A 16,884-nucleotide genomic window follows, 5' to 3' on the forward strand; every position below is an offset into this window, starting at 1 on the left:
CTTCAGAAAAAACAATCTCTCTTAAATATAGGCTATATTTGCACAACACTCACCGCTGCACGGAAAACTAAAAGCATCTCAGAGCACTTGTTGAGATGTCTGTGTGTCCATTTTCCCTTCCTTCTCGTGGACCTATTAAAGAAGATAAGGGTAATTTCCATCTTCCGGATCCATGCAAAAGTCAAACCACTTATGGGGTCCTGTTATCTGGGTTTCTTCGTTTCCTTCTTGCGCTTGGGGCGGAGCCAGAGAGCTCCGTTACAAAAAGATCCCAGGGCAACGGAATTCGGTGGATAGAATAAAGGGGCCCCACGTCGCTCCCTGACCTAATTGGAATGCAGCCTTTGTGCCTACCCGTAAAAAAAAAAGAAAAAAGAATCGCTAATAGCTTAATGTATTTTTATAATTAGGGGAAAGCTTTGCTTTATTGTGATTTGAAAATGGGTAAAGGAACTATATCAATGTCTCCGAAACAGTGGGTTTATGATTGACACTTAGGTGCACGTAAATAATGGTTGTCGCGGTGTGATTGGCTGGATTCCTCCCGCCCACCATCGCTCTATCTGTTGAGGACGAACCTGCAGTGTCTGGATAGAAGCAGAAGAACCTACCGCCAGCATGCTGAAGGCTGTCCCTCGCTTGACAAGGGTACCACATGTTGGTAGCAGAATGTCAAAAACTTGTAATTTGGCCGCTTTGGCCAAATTCCACCGTGCCAGTGGTAAGTTTACGCCATGTTTGTGGTTTCAGACTTGCTAAAACATCAACTCAAAACTATTGGTAAAGTGCCAGAAGATGGTCTGCAAACTACTGTAAATGTAAAAAATCAAATGCATGATTTAAGTGTTTTACACTTGCTTTTTAATTGTATTTACTCATTGTAACTACTGTGTTTTATCATGACCTACATACAGTATATGACCCTTGCATATAAGTCACTGTGCATAATGATCACGTTATACTGCACATCTGATAATATACTATGGCAAACACAGTGCATAAAATGTAACAAAGGTGAGCTGTGCGAGGAAAGGGATGTTAAATTAATGCATTAAAAGCAACAAGTAGATAATCTCTTTCCGCAATACCTTTCCACAGGGGCAGCCTGTCAGAAAGCAGCACACAAGTCACATGACCTTCCTCCAATGCCTCCATGTGACTTCAAACCTCTGAAACATCAAGTGAGCACCTGTTCAACTAGTGCACCAATGATTTGTGAGGACTTGTGAAGTGTGGAGAATAGATAGGCAAACAACCAAAAACAACAAAAATGATTCACGGGGGTCTCTCTCTCTCTCTCTCTCTCTCTCTCTCTCTCTCTCTCTCTCTCTCTCTCTCTCTCTCTCTCTCTGTCTCTCTCTCTCTCTCTCTCTCTCTCTCTGTCGTTCCCTCTCGTCCTCTCTGCAGGGCATGTCCAAGCAGCGCATGATTGAGATCCGCAAGCTCAACTGCCACCCCATGACCATGAAGGTGACCTCCTACAAGAGCCCGGTGTTCATCCACCAGGGCCACATGCAGTGGCTGTGGGACACGGACAGCAAGCGCTACCTGGACTTCTTTGCGGGAGTGGCCACCGTCAGCGTAGGACACTGCCATCCGTAAGACCCCGTCGACACCGCACTGTTCTCCTCACTCGCCTCAACGTTACGCTGTTGACTCGTTTAGAACGAGCAGACTTTTTTAAACGTTAAGGGATCTGTGGCTTGTTTGGATCTATTCCATGATTATATTTATCGTGTACATTAGTGTGTGTATATATATATATATATATATATATGTATATTGCGTCATGGACAGTGAAGAGACAGGAAAGCAGGGCGAAGAAAAGATGACATGAATAGCAGCACAAGCAGTGTGAGCTTAGGAGGTAGAGCGGGTTGACTTGTATGCAGGAGGTTGCTAGTTCAACCCCGGCACCTCCTAGCTGACCCTAACTGCTCCCGACGAGCTGGCTGTCGCCTGGCATGGTCGACTCCGCCGTCGGTGTGTGAACGTGTGTATGTTGGTTATAAGTCGCTTTGGATAAAAGCCTCAAAAATAGCGAAATACCCTTAATGTAAATGCGAAGCAATTCTTCCATGTATTTCTTTTGTATCAGGAAGGTGACGGCTGTCGCGGTGGCCCAGATGAAGAGGTTATGGCACACGACCTGCATCTACGTCACCCCCCCTCTGCAGGAGTACTGCGAGAAACTGGCCTCTCTCCTCCCAGACCCCCTCAAGGTCAGAGGCGCCTGCTGCCCTTTTAAAGTTTTCGGAATCAAAGTACATTTCTTTCAATTACTAGGTCTCCGTTTATGGAAGAAAATATTTAAAAATAATAATTTGAACATATTTCATTTACACATTGAAAATGCATCATTGTCACCCTCATTCTCTTCGCCAACCATGACGATCTACAATATAAGATAAATAATAAATAATAGTTGGTCTTCTTCCTCCTTTAGGTGGTCTACCTGACCAACAGTGGCTCCGAGGCTAACGACCTAGCTATGCTAATGGCCAGACTTCACACAGGCAACCATGACATCATCACCCTCAGGTGGTCTCATTTATCTACTTTCATGGATATACTTTTCATAATATGAGATCATATAGGCAAGGCAAGGCAACTTTATTTATATCGCACTTTTCATACACGAGGCAGACTCCAGGTGCTTCACATCGTCATAGATGCTAGATAATTAAAAAAAAAAGGAAAAGTAAAAAAATGAATGCATGTTAAATGTATTTATAATTTAGCAGAAAATATCGACTATGTTGACATAGAAATTAACAATTATTTTCAATAAGTTAAACACAGTAGACCATTTCAGATACACACGGGTGTCTTTTATTACATTCATGATGGGTCTGCTACTTAGTGTACCAGAACACGTGTAGCAGACCAGATTAGTGGAGATAAGTTTACAACCAGCGCCCTGGTATACAAAGATAGCAGACCCATTATTAGGAGCGAAACCTGTGTTTGTCCTGCGTCTATATGGGCAGCTCCACTGGTTAAACCACTGGTTACTGCAATAAGGCTTCTTGATTGGCTGAAGTAGTTCAAGGGGCGGTCACTTCATACCACAAGTATGGTAAGCAGTGACATCACCCGGGCAACGCTTGTATTTCCTCCTGCCAGCTGGTTACATTTTGAGAATAAATAGCAATCAAAAAAGGAATTAACCAATGACACAACTGTCTCTTCCAGAGGGTCATACCACGGTGGTAGCCCCCAAACCATGGCGCTGACCTCCAACTCGGCATACAAGTACCCCGTTGCCAACGGAGGCTGCACCACAGTACGTATGCGCTCGCAAAACTATAAACAAACCCCATAATCATCAGCACAGTGTCACTATATTATCCTGAGGGGAAATAGAATAAGAGGATAGGATGGTTTTGACTCCCAGCTAAAGCTTTTGGGTTCAAACCCCAACATCCACATTCTAACTGTCTCCATCAATGAACAGGATACCCAACCCCCCCCCTGCACATTAACTGTCTCTTTAGGGGGGAAAACATCCGCCAAACAATGGACATGGAGTTTTTAATAAATCCCTGGGATATTTGTATCCCAGGCCTACATATTGCTGCACGGGTGTGATGTGCATGCGGTTCCAGCTGACACAGCCTTTGTCCACTGAATAGACCATGTGTCCTGATGTGTTCAGAGGGCCCTGGGGAGGGAGTCACTGCCGGGACTCCCCGGTACAGACCATCCGGACCTGCGATTGCCCTCAAGGTAACGCACAGCTGACAAAAAACCCAGTCTATTTCCTGTTGTAAGGTATTGATCAGACTGAATGTACATCAACATCCAACCTCTCGTTTCCTCCAACCTACATCCCTGTGCCTCAGCAGAGAGTGAACCCACATCTAGGGGTAGAGCCGGGAGATCTTTGACCCTCCGTCTATTTAACACAGAACTGTACTGTAGTACGGTGAGGTCTGCGGTCCAACTGTACTGGTTTGAGTGTTACACTGGTTTGTTGGTTGGTTGAACAGGATCACGTGGCACTGTGTGGAAATCCTTTCCCCTTATCTTGGGTATAATTGTAAGGGACTGTGGCCTGAAAATAAGCTTTTGGGCAGAGCTTTTGGTCGAGGCGTTGGGTCATGGCGGTTTGGTTGGAAGTCAAAGTCTCCCGATGTAGATGATTGACTTTCAACGGAATGTCATGTTTGGAATGGTCCCTCACTCACTGACGGACGCTTCTTGGCAGTGTGGTTTACACTGCTTACGACAAGTGCATCCAAAAATAGTTTAATGCATTCATTTGAAAACAATGCAAGGAACCTTGTTAAAAAACAACTAGAGGATATTCCAGATTGACCTATCTGTTCTTTTACATTGCATTTATTTAGACACACTTTATTTAGACACTTTTATCCAAAGTAACTTGCAGTAATGGCATTCACCCCTAACGACAACCCAGAAATTGAAAGACCTAATCAAATAAGCAAACTGCTTCAAATGCCTCATGGTAAAGTTTGGTGTTTGGTTGAGCGGGAGCAGGGGCCTCTCTTAGTGAGGTAGTGGCCAGCCATCAGAACCAATCAGAGAAGAGATATCATTAGGCAGTCACCAAGAGTAGTGGACAGCGGTGGAATGCATGGCTGAACCAAGTCTCGCTCAATATGTCTTTCTTCTTTCTTCTTTGAATTAACCACATTTTGTTTTAAAATGAATCACATCTCTCCATTATCTCTTTTTGTGGTCTAGGTCAATGCATGGCCAACGATAAGTATATCGGGCAACTTGACGAGACGTTTGCCACCAGCCTTCCTTCTCGTGTGGCTGCGTTCTTTGCGGAGCCTATTCAGGTACCAGCCATACCTGTTTGTGTACAGGTCTCAATGTTGTAGTACAAATGCATAATTCATATCATCAAACTTCCTTTTAAATGATGTTCTCTCTGCATAATCTTTACATATTTGTGTTGTTTTGGACTTGGCTGAGCAGGGCGTAGGGGGAGCGGTGCAATACCCCAAAGACTACCTGAAGCAGGCCTACCAAAGGGTGCGGGAGAGAGGAGGCGTCTGCATCGCTGATGAGGTGAAATAAACACCCCCTTACTTTGACTCTATGCGTGATTTCATCTCACCACTTTTTCAGATTGCTGAATATTTGAGCGTTATTTCGATTGCATTTATTTCATGTTTTATCCTGTGTGTGATGACAGGATAAAAGCTATGGTGTTTCCTTCTGCCGCAGTAATTAGTACACACAAGTAAATAAGTAAACTACTGCTCTTGACTTGTGATCATCTGGCCTGGTGAATGTGGAGACTGCAATGCACTTCATGTGTGGAAGGAGTGTGCTGGTTGTATCTGAATCTTAAAAACGGTCAATGTAATATGGACCCTATTCAGATCGCTGAATATTTTGGCACAATTTTATAGCGTCCATTCTATTTTTTATATTACTAATTTTGTCATTTACTTTGTGATGCCATTACCAATCATAGGCCCGCCAAATAGATGTTAGGGTTAGTTGGTACAACACAATAGATGTGTTGTAGAAGGTTGTGTAGGCCAGATTTGAGGGATGGGCAGAGAGTGGGCAAAAAAGCTGAGAAAAGAGCAAGATGTTTTAACCGAGCGTGCAATCATCCACCTTTGATTGCCATGCAAGATGGACTCCCAGAACCAGGGAAGCGATACCCTTATTGGTCAGAAATGAGCTGGGAGCAGTATATAATTCAGATTGTCTCATACAGAAGCCTGCACATTCAACTCACAAGCCATTTCATGGCTATGCCATTTCTAACCGATAACGATCAAATAAAAGCCCTTGACACTACAACCTACAGCACCTTTAAGCACACAAATTAAACAATCATAAAGCAACTAAAGCGCACTTGACATGTTTTTATATCCACCAGGTCCAGACTGGATTTGGACGAACCGGGAGCCACTTCTGGGGTTTCCAAGGCCACGAGGTGATGCCTGATATAGTGACCATGGCAAAGGGCATCGCTGGTGGCTTCCCTATGGGGGCGCTTGTAACGACACCGGGTGAGACCGCACCACAACAACCAGCAAGCCTTCAGAAAAATGGAGATGAAACAAGCCCTTTGTTGGTAATTATTGGCTAGTTAATAAACGTAATCCTTAATGGATTACATAAATGGTTCTTGTGAAAGAGCCAAGGAGGCATGTGCTGCAATGAACTCAGTGTCCTCCTTCTGATTGTTGGTGCACATGGAGTTCGTTGGCTTGAACTCCATGTGCTTGAGTTTTAAAATAAGAGCAGGTTTAGTTCCTAGTCTAAATTCTGTGTTTGGCTGTTTTCCTGTATTCTTACTGAGTCTCAAATAAAATCATGGACCTGGATGTCAGGTAAGGGTAATTATATAATTCTATAATAATATTATAATAATAATATTAGATTATAAAATACAATCCCGTGTCCATGGTGATTCGGGTCCCTATGGTTTGTAGCAGCAATTAGTACACACAAGTAAATAAGTAAAACTGCTACTCTTGACTTTGATCTTCTGGGCAGGTGAATGTGTAAAGATGGCGACTCTGCGGTGCACTTCAGTTGTGGCAGGAGTGGGCTGGTTGTATCTGACAGGGTTAATGCAGTAGAGTGTTGACCACGACCTGGACTACCATGAGCACTATTGAGCTAAATGCACGTTGTGAGAGATCCTGAGTCTCGAGTACTGATTATCTTTGCTCCTTTTCGTCTAAGAAATCGCTGCTGCCTTCAGCAAGGGAGCTCATTTCAACACGTACGGAGGAAACCCCATGGCCTGCTCCATCGCCTCATCAGTCTTGGACGTGGGTATTCATTGTGTTGTTTCATTTAGTACATTAACTACAAAAGTTAACAGTGACAGTGAACCCCACCCCCCCCCCATTCCTCTCGACAGGTTATGAAAGAGGACGGCACGCAGCAGAACAGCCTCGTCGTGGGCACCTATCTCCTGACGGAGCTAGCCAAGCTCCGCGACAAGCACGAGATCATCGGCGACGTCCGCGGCAAGGGCCTGCAGATCGGGGTGGAGATGGTGGAGGACAAGGTGAGGGCCGGGGCCGGTGTTAAACCGACTTCTGCGACCCACCGAAAAGTGTGACCCCAGCGGGCGCTGTTGCATATTTTCTGCAATATGCACGAGTTTGAAGCGTAGACAGGCATGACAAAAACATAAATAAAACATAAGATCTCCCCCCAACCCCTTACCTTTTTTATTAAAGGTGCTTGATAAATACATTTGATTTGATTTGATTTGCATTTCACAGACCCATACAATGGATAGGGCGTTTAGTAGGGTCCTTCACCGTTGCTTCTTTACCCATCAAAAGCTCAGTGTTAAATTACGCTGATTTACCTTTGAGTATTTCCTATTATAGGCTACTGTGTAAAATGCTGTTTGGAATTAATGTTAGTATCAATAAAAGAAAGACCCACCGGTGGGGGGAGATCTTATGTTATATTTATGTTTTTGATATAATGCACACGTGCATGTTGCAGAAAATGTGCAACAGCGCCCCCTGGGGTCACACTTTTCGGTGGGTCGCAGAATTCGGTGTAATCCTCCTTTATTATGTCCATGGTGAAACCGGACTTCGTACCTGGGAAGGTTTGACGCAAGACGCACGTTTCTCTCTCGCTCTCGCTCTCTCACGTGCTCAATCAACGTGCGGAGGAGGATAAAAAGGCTTTTAAAAATCCCTCCAAATGGACTCTCGCCCGGTTGCATGGGTCAGGAGTGTGTCAAATTAATTTATATGCAGTTGACTCCCTAATATAGTCCTCCAGATATGATATTTCACAAATTCAACAATCTGACTGCAACCTGGTTCAAAAATTGTTATCTTCAAATAAGCTTCTTTTGAACAAGAAAAAAGTCATATAATATGTTGTTTTGCACTCAACCTAATTCTTTGTTGTTAAAGGTCATAGGCATGCTACTTATGAATGCTTTTATATAGCTGTTTTTGGGCCCCTATACAGTAGGTCTACTTGAAGACGTTCAAGAATTACAGCCACTACGAGCCATTACCACAATGAGCTTTCCACAAACGTGGCGGGTCAAGGTAGAGGGTGGGGGTTTGGCCCTGATCAGCTTGCAGCCATGGTACCATGCTCTGTGTTTACAGTGGATGTATCGCAATGGCGAGGCGCACACAGCTTTTGGCCGTCTTCTGTAAATAATGGCAGCACTCCGGGGCGCTCCGGCGGGAGTCCTGGAGCTCTATATCTAAATAAGATCATATTATGCATCGATATCTATATCATATAATAGATATTATCATGGCCAAAAGCTGGGTGCGCCCCGGACGATTATGAATCTCAAACGACTGCGTCGGGTTCTCCGACGTCTCTGGTTCTTCCACTTCCACTATTAACATTAAGATTAGCTTTGGGGAGCATTGTTGGAAAGTGCATGAATGTTTGAGTGTGTGTGTCCCTCTGCTTATACCTTTGGTATTATGTTTAGTAAAAAGAAAACCAGTGCTGGTGGTTCTCTTTTTGTTTTATTGAGTGTTCTTCTGACGGTTCATGGGAACACTTGATGACCCATTAGGTGAGCAGAACCCCTCTGTCTCCCGCGGCCATGAACGACATCTTTGAGGAGACCAAGGACATGGGGGTGCTCATAGGGAAGGGAGGCGTGTACGGACAGGTGAGAGACATCTTGAACCACCACTATGTTAATGTTTAGTCCTTTAGCAGACCCTACCCTACTTATTATTATGTAGTCATTCAGCAGGACTTTATAATCAAGTCTTAAATCTGCTTACTGTATTACTTTTTAGCCATTCAGCTAAATAGCCATTCAGCTGAATAGGAGACGGCTACGCTATCGCTATAGTAATTTAGCCCTTACTCTACAACAACCGAGTCATTCAGCAGACCCTTGATCTATTAATATCATGTCATTTAGCACTCATTGATAAAAACAATATTTTAGATGTGTTAATAAGCAGCTGAGGGGTAGAGGCATCTTAATGTAGGCCTACTGGTAGGCTGTAGGCATTAGGGGACAGTACATTTGAACCTTTTTAATGCTTCTCCTCATCATTGTTGTTCTGGTTATGACTAAAGAACTTCAGGGTCCAGCCTCCGATGTGCGTCACTAAGGACGACGCGGATTACTTCCTGGCGGTCTTCGACAGATCCATCCAGAACTACATGGACAGACGATAGCGACACCCACCTGTGGCCCGCCGTCTCCAAACATACGCCTGCAAGAATCAACCCCAACTCAACACCGACCAATCGGCTCATTTAGCCCACACTGTTGCCGGTCAAAGGTCAAATACATGTTTACAGGGTCTTTATTTTTTAGTCCAGCCTGTCATGGCTGCTTGGATGAAGGCTGTTGTCAACCTGCCACCTGGTCATGTGGGACATGGTCACCAGAGAGCAGCCACCTGTCAATCACCCTAGCACCTACTACTACAGACACAATTTATGATTGACAAATTATACTTCTTTACTTTCATTGTACAACTTTGGATTTTAATATAGGTGTCTGGCACGTATATGTTTTGATTTGATATAACAAATTATTCTATGGACTGACCGACCATTTTTAATCATGTACAGCCCAGATTGTATTAGAATTAGGTTTAATTTGGGCAAATTTCAGTCCAATATGTATATGGCATTTCACATGCTGTGAATGATGAAAAATAAAAAAGCCTGCTATTGTCGACCGGAAAAGGAAAATATGAAGCGGAATCTATTGGAACGAATTGTTTTTCTCTTCCAATTTCTGAATACCACCAGTATCAACGCAATACATATTCTTACTAATTCTTACTTTCCGACGTGATGACGTAGGATGAAATGCATTATTTCTAATAAAGGACATGTCGATGTACAGAAAAACCAATCTCTTAAATATACAATGCACAACACACACCGCCACACGGAAAACTAAAAGCATCTCAAAGCACTTGTTGAGGTGTCTTTGTGTGTCCATTTTCCCTTCCCCTCTGAGGTAAGGGGAATTTCCATCTTCGGATCCATGCAAAAGTCAAACCCCTTCTGGGGTCCTGCACTCGATCTGTTATCTGGCTTTCTTTTTTTCCTTCTTGCTCTTGGGGGCGGAGCCAGAGGAGGAGAGGGGCGTGGCATGGCCGGTGGTCTTGAGGTGGTCAAACAGCTTGTTCCTGGTGGAGAACTCGTAGTGGCAGGTGACGCAGTGCATGATGCCGTCCTTCTGTGGAGGACATTGCAGAAGGGGTATGATGAGGGAAATGCATTTCTCCTCATCCAGTGTGTGAGATGAAAACACACCCATATATCAATGAGCAGTATATTTGAAATATGTGTTTAGAAGATAATGACCATAATGAATGATATGGGGTTTTGAAGATGCCATATCCAGTCAACTGATGTTTAAAATGTTATATGCTTTAGAAATTCCATGTGGAAAAAAATAATATATATATATAATATATATCACAAAGATTCAGCACTTCTTACAGCGCCAAGATTTTCGAACTTTCTGAAATCTCCACAGGTAACCGCAATGTCACATAGAGAGGGGGGCGAGGTGATTTCATTTGGTTCTTATGGCGCGTTTCCACTGCAGGGTGCGGAACGGATCGGATCGCAAAGGTGCGGGTCGGGTCGCGTTTCCACCGCCAAAAGTGGGCGTGACCCGGACTTTGCCGTACCCGTTCCGGCCCCATTCTCGGGACTCCTCCGTTGCGGTACCCAAAACGAGACCAGACGCCTGAAAGGGTCCCGTGAAATTCTAGCTACACCCCCCCTCCGTTGATTGGTCGACAGAATCGTCACTTCCGGGTGACGCGGGGATAAAAACAAACAAACAGTAGCCTCGAGGTATTATTCTTTACAATTAACATGTCGCGTAAAAAGCTTGCTTGGGCGAACAAGCAGGTGGAGACGTTCGTCTGCATTCTTGGGGAGGAAGACGTTGTTTACGATGTTTACGTAGCTGCCGCGGCGATCGACATCCGGCCTACCACCAAGGGTACTGTCGGCAGTGGAAACGCGACCTCGGAACTGAGCTGGGCTATACCGCCCCCTCCCTACCGCACCTTTGCGATCCGATCCGTTCCGCACCCTGCAGTGGAAACGCGGCATTAAATCCCGTCTCCATGGAGACCGCATTGTCCTAACTGAATGGACATCAACCGGAACCGCATTGAGGATAAAACAAGTTAGTCTGTGAAGGATTTCTTTGGTCTCTGAAATAAAATCCACTTCTCTGGAAGTATGCTGCCAACTTAACTGCTTAGAGATTTAGATAGACCATTTGAGTCAATCAAAATCAAATAAGAAGTGATCTACTTTAAATTACCATCCAATTATTTTTAAATAAATTGTAACATTTTAGTGAATAATGCACAGAGATAGACATCAGGCCATGAGTTAACAATACACTTAAATTATAATCTAAATCATACACAATACAATGCCTACCTCATGGTTACTCTGATTAACCAACCCAGCCAGATGGATCTCCGACAGTTGACAATACACTGTAATTATAATAAAGTAATAAATCATTGCAGACTACAATGCCTACCTCATGGTTATTCTCTGTGGAGCTCATCGGGACAATCTTCTTCTCCTTTCCTCCTGCCTTCTTTCCCTTGGTCACAGCTGGAGAGCTACTGGGTCATCGTGTGGACAACCAGAGAGAGGGGGGGGGGGTGTTATTTAAATGGCAGGCAGGATTAGTGGACGTTATTATCGCTCAGGCAGGGAATTCCATTCCGGGCCCAGGACATTGTGTTTGTACATTATTTGATTAATAATTGAGTTGCTCACCTTTTGACCTCTGTGGGGGGAGGGGTAGCCTGGCCATGGGACTCCGGTGTGGACGCGTTCGTTGGTTCGGACTCATCTTTACACTGGGACTGGGCCGATTCGGGCGATTGGGCTGACTCTTCTGCCTTCATCTCCCCCTCTTCCTTCTTCTCCTTCTCTTCCTTCGTCTCCTCCACCACCTCTCCCACTTCTGCAGTTTTCTGCTGAGGCAGAATGGTGTCGTCATACACAGCGTTCTAAAAGTTTTTCAGCTGTCGTTACCCCCGAAAATGGAGTGAAATGGAAAATAACGACTAGTGTTTATTCGTTTTACTTTAAAAGCCATGCGGCTGTGTTTCTATGCAAAGACTACCAATGTAGCAACATCCGCCTCCACATTTAGCAGCTTAAGAATATCGGTATCTGTAAAATATCGAGGGAGGTCACTACACACATCCAGCCAATGAGCCCCGGCCTGTGTACTCACTTGCTCCGCCTTCTTCTGTTTCTTCTTCTTCTTCTGCTTTTTGGACAGCCTGAGTTGGGGAAGACACACCCTGAATACCAAACTCCAAGAATGTTGTAATGTTAAAAACACAGTATGGATGGACGAGAGACATACTTCGTCCTTGGCCCCTGCTCTTCAACCTCTTCCTCCTCTTCCTCCTCCTCCTCTCCCTTGCTTTTCCGTTCAGAGTTCAGGCCAAGCATGTCATCTTCCTCCTCGAGCTGTTGCCGTAGTAACGCCGCCAACTCCTTGTGCTTTTTGGATTTCTCGTGGTTCAGCATTCTGTTGATGACGCATGGCGCACGGCAGAAGAGAAATACACAGCTCTCAGATCAAGGTTTCAATAAGTCTAATAAAAGGCAAGATCTTCTCAAGGTCTAGTGAAGTGAATGATGACGTGAGCTACTCACGCTTTGTCCGACTTGAAGGATTTATCACACGCAGGACAGTAAAGGTCATCGTAGTATTCAACCGCCAACTCATCATCATCATCAGGTCCGCCTGCAGTCATAAAATCCCGCCACAAGAGAGAAAGAAAGACACTCACAATAATGCTGTAATCCATTTGGATGGTGCACCGGTACGTGCAAGTTGTAAGTTGCAAATCTCCCAGCTTTCTTGCGGCATTTCACTGAGTCAGACCCACTCTCCTCCTGGTCGTAATATCTCGTCGCTTTGAAAGTAGAGCGAGTTCAGTTATGCCGAACGTACTACTCGTCAACAAAAATGGCTGCGCCCGTAAATAGATTAATTTACTTTGTATTTGTATCACGTTGGTGATTAATGTAGATTTTAAATGCTTTTACACATTTGATTACATTGCTTCTTTATGCCGGTCACCAATTTATGCATTGCACGGTCTTGCTGTGTGTGCAATACAATGTAAACTTGGGTTGATTGTTTTCGAGCTGGTTTGCTAAAGAGGCTTATGTGGCTAACAATAACAATGACTTGCCAATGAGAAACGGGAAAGATACCCCGACCAAAAGGGGACGTGCCTCTGCAAATTCCGCAAGAAAGCTGGGAGATTTGCAATTTACAACTTGCACGTACCATCCAAATGGATTACAACATAAGACAAGATATGGATTAATCCCGACAGGAAATAATAGTTTTCATCGTGAACCCTAACTTCCATGGCCCTTTACATTCATAATGAAAATCTACTCCCTAAACTGACTCAATTCCTGATTCAGAAACGAATAGAATTATACTGAAATGTTTGTTTTCTGCAGTTACGCATTAATAAATGTGCACCAAATAAGAACCAAGGAGGCCCAAACAAAATGCCGTGCGGCCCGACCTTCTCCTCCGTTGGTTTTCTCCTGCCCGTCGACGCTCTCCTCCTCCTCGCTCTCCGAGGCGTCCCCGAACTCCTTCCCGTACTGCGCCTCCATCTGCTGCAGCTCCTTCTCCAGCTCTGACATGGCCGCCCAGCTCTGCTCCTTGTACTCGCCCGCGAGCCTGGGGGAACACGGCGCGAGGCCACAAGGTCACGCACACACAGGAACACCCGACACGACCTGGGAGCAAAACCGACCAGGCGGAGAAGGCCTCGTCGCGTTCCTCCCACCAAGAAGAGAACCGTTTACGGTACGTTGCATGTTCCAAGTATGCTCTGCTATACAACTGCTTCGACCAATCAGCCAATCTCATCCAGCCATCGGTCCATTCCTTACTATTCTTCAGGCTTTCGTTCATCCGTCGACCCTCCATACAGGGTCGACAAACAATCCATACGTCCAGTCCATCCGTTCCAATTCATCTTCCATCCATCCTTCCATCAAATTATATTGATCCATCTCTCCAGTCCTTCAGTTAATCTCGTCTCCATCCATCCAATTACATTGATCCATCCATTGCATCCATTCACCCAGTCCATTTATTCATCTTGTCTGGCCCTTCAGTCCCTCCAGCCACCCATCCACCCCTCCACCCAACCCCACCCTGCAACACCCACTTGGCATGGTTCAGCTTCTGCTGCCGCCGCAGCTCCTCCGCCTTCTTGGCCTTCTCAGCGTTCTGCTCCTCCACCAGCACCTTGTGGGCCTGCACGCGGCGGTCCCGCTTGCGCACGTACGCCACCAGCTGGCGCACCAGCTCGTTGCGCTCCTTGCGGTTCTTCTCGCGCACCTTCTTGTTCTCCTTCTCCATGGCGCGCTTCTCCCAGCGGTTGGACGCCTGCCGCGTGTCGTAGTCCTCCTTCCAGGCAAAGTTCTTGCGCGTGCAGAAGCTCTGCCAGTAGCCGTAGAACAGGTGCACCACCTGGTGGACAGATGGGGGAACGATTTTGGGAAATATGTTAACACTCAGGTCTTGGTTGTGTTATATACACACATGATTCTGGTTTTGACGTTGCGTATTGATCGTTGGAGTAGGCTTGTTTATTGTTTAAGGATTACAGTATCAAATTGTTGGCTAATGAAATGCTAGATGTGGAGTAAGAAGAGGTTGAACTGTGAATTAGGTCTTTCCTTGCAAACTACTAATGATGATGTTAGTTTTGATATGCTTACGTTCACGCTATGAGATCCGAGTACAGAAATGTTACGAAACGATTGAATATGAGAACATCGAATATCTCAGCTGTAATGATTTCGTCTTTGCCCCTAAACTTCATAATTCTTGGTTGTTTTAGCCTATCTTTATTATTTCACAAATGTATGCTATTTAAAGGCTGAGCATTTCTCTGAGCATTGGGACGCCCTGATGGCGGGCTCTTCGCCGATGACTCACCGTATCGTAGTCACTCAGGGAGTCTCCGAAGAAGGGGAAGCTTTCCTCGTCATCCTCGTCTTCCTCCTTGCTGTGCTCCATCTCCTCATTGACAATGGACTCAAAAACACCGCGGTACACAGTGTAGAAACCCTGGGGAAAGTGAAGATTAAGAAATGGGAGAGGGACAACGAACAACAGCGAGGTGATCTGCATCATTTCACAGTATATTGAACTTGATTTCTGAAATATTTTCAATATTAATTATTGCACATAATCTTGTTGTGTGCAATAACTTTGCACAATAATTTTAGTAATGCTGCTACTAACATAAAAAATATTTCAAAATAAGTATTTTTCTTCAGTCTCTCTCAAAGGGCTTAACAATATAGATCATTCAATATCCCAAAACAGCCCCATACCTGGAAGACAATAGACTTATGCTGCACCCTGTTGGTAATAAACTGGAAGATCAGTCAACTAGACCCAAGCCCACAATTAAAAATATGTATGCAATGATTCCAATATATTGAATATAGAAAAAACGTGTGCATAACTTCAAATGAAAGGAAAGCTCATGCATAAACCTAAATAAATGTTGGGGGTAGGGACAAGTACACACCGTCACACTCCAATCGACTTTTACTTCAATTAATAATGTTTTAATGTTCTGTAATAGCAACCCTTTCATACAGATAAAAACCTCCATGACACAAATGAAACACTCCAAACAGCACAGTCAGTCTGACCCTTATGTGTCCCCCTGCTTTGTGAGTAGCTAGCTATGCTGATAATCAGAGCATTAACAGCCGACCCACCTTCTCATCGTCCCCGAAGCCGGAGTAGCAGGTGACTGTGAAGAACCGCAGCAGGTCCACGCTGTCGTCCTTGTACTCCCCGCTCACCCCTCCCTTCAGCAGGGCCTCCCTGTGGTTATCATACCTGCCATGGAAATAGGGCAAAGATGGATTGTTTAGAGCTCTTCATTCTGTACTTTGGTAGTTTGGCAGAAAGAGGTCAACTCTCCTATGTGCCCTCAACCTCACTCGCTTCCAATGTGATCACTAGATTCCCAAGAGTATAGTAGATGGGTCACATGTGCAGCTATAATAAGTATACAAATCGATAATGTGGAGTTTGTGTTAATCGTGTACCAGGCTCTTTCTTGCGGGTCACTCAGAACCTCGTAGGCTGCCTGGATGAGTTTGAAGTGCTCTGATGCCTCTTCAGCATTGTCCAAGTTCTTGTCTGTTCAATGAGAAAAATGTATCATGTTCAGAGTTCATAACACATTCAAAACTGTAAATGTATATGATCACAAATTGACGGATCATAAAATGTAGCAATCAGAGTGCGCACAATGATCTGTGTTAAAGAAAAGCTCAATCATACTCGGGAGAACGTCTGAGCTGATCCTGATGGAACAATTGTCTTGATAAAGTCCCTGTCGTCCGTAGAACTTCACCAGGGTATAAACTCACCAGGATGCCATTGCAATGCCAATCTGCGATAGGCTTTCTTGAGATCATCGTCTCCTGCATCCCGTTTCACCCCCAAGATTTCATAATGGCACTTCATAGTGAATAGGATCCAAATCCGTTATAAATACAGAAGAATGGTTGATCACGTTGTCGAGACCGAAGACAGCGTATGGTGGCTAGCTAGCTCTTCTACATTGACGTAGCATGCTAAATGAAGTATCGTTCAGCTTACACTGTTATATAACACTAACTTGAGTTACTTTAAACGTGCCATTGAAATGTCTTGATCTTACGTGTCAAAGGCCTAACAATAGAAAATCTCTAGACACCCTTCCAAAACTAGACATATAAATTCATGTATGTTTTGAATTGATCTCGAAGCGGCATACACACACACACACACACACACACACACACTGGTGATGACGTAACGAGGCCGGCGGCGAC

The 16,884-nt window shown here is 44.6% G+C and overlaps 2 protein-coding genes across 5 annotated transcripts; one reads left to right on the forward strand and one right to left on the reverse strand.

The window, feature by feature from the left end:
- Nucleotides 1-433: 433 nt before the first annotated feature.
- LOC115532500 (alanine--glyoxylate aminotransferase 2, mitochondrial) lies at nt 434-9,669 on the forward strand. The gene is made up of 14 exons (XM_030342325.1): nt 434-721; nt 1,099-1,181; nt 1,408-1,598; nt 2,099-2,222; nt 2,447-2,541; nt 3,196-3,286; nt 3,636-3,729; nt 4,711-4,811; nt 4,951-5,043; nt 5,873-6,005; nt 6,688-6,776; nt 6,869-7,018; nt 8,528-8,626; nt 9,049-9,669. Exons 1-14 carry the CDS (start codon nt 619-621, stop codon nt 9,148-9,150), a joined length of 1,548 nt encoding a protein of 515 aa, XP_030198185.1. The 5' UTR covers nt 434-618; the 3' UTR covers nt 9,151-9,669.
- dnajc21 (DnaJ heat shock protein family (Hsp40) member C21) lies at nt 9,557-16,860 on the reverse strand. 4 transcript variants are annotated; one of them, XM_030342320.1, is made up of 12 exons: nt 16,438-16,860; nt 16,111-16,204; nt 15,775-15,898; nt 14,978-15,109; nt 14,202-14,506; nt 13,545-13,705; nt 12,652-12,742; nt 12,356-12,523; nt 12,221-12,269; nt 11,755-11,954; nt 11,510-11,597; nt 9,557-10,171 (listed from the first exon to the last, which is right to left on the reverse strand). In XM_030342320.1, the coding sequence occupies exons 1-12, from the start codon at nt 16,532-16,534 to the stop codon at nt 10,019-10,021; spliced, it is 1,662 nt and encodes a 553-aa protein (XP_030198180.1). In that variant the 5' UTR covers nt 16,535-16,860; the 3' UTR covers nt 9,557-10,018. The 4 variants fall into 4 exon arrangements, with proteins under 4 accessions (XP_030198180.1, XP_030198178.1, XP_030198181.1 ...); XM_030342318.1 differs by having other exon boundaries at nt 11,755-11,957; XM_030342321.1 differs by having other exon boundaries at nt 11,510-11,594; nt 16,438-16,859.
- Nucleotides 16,861-16,884: the final 24 nt, after the last annotated feature.

Source organism: Gadus morhua, chromosome 19 (genome assembly GCF_902167405.1).
Source record: "Gadus morhua chromosome 19, gadMor3.0, whole genome shotgun sequence".
Taxonomy (NCBI): Eukaryota; Metazoa; Chordata; class Actinopteri; order Gadiformes; family Gadidae; genus Gadus; species Gadus morhua.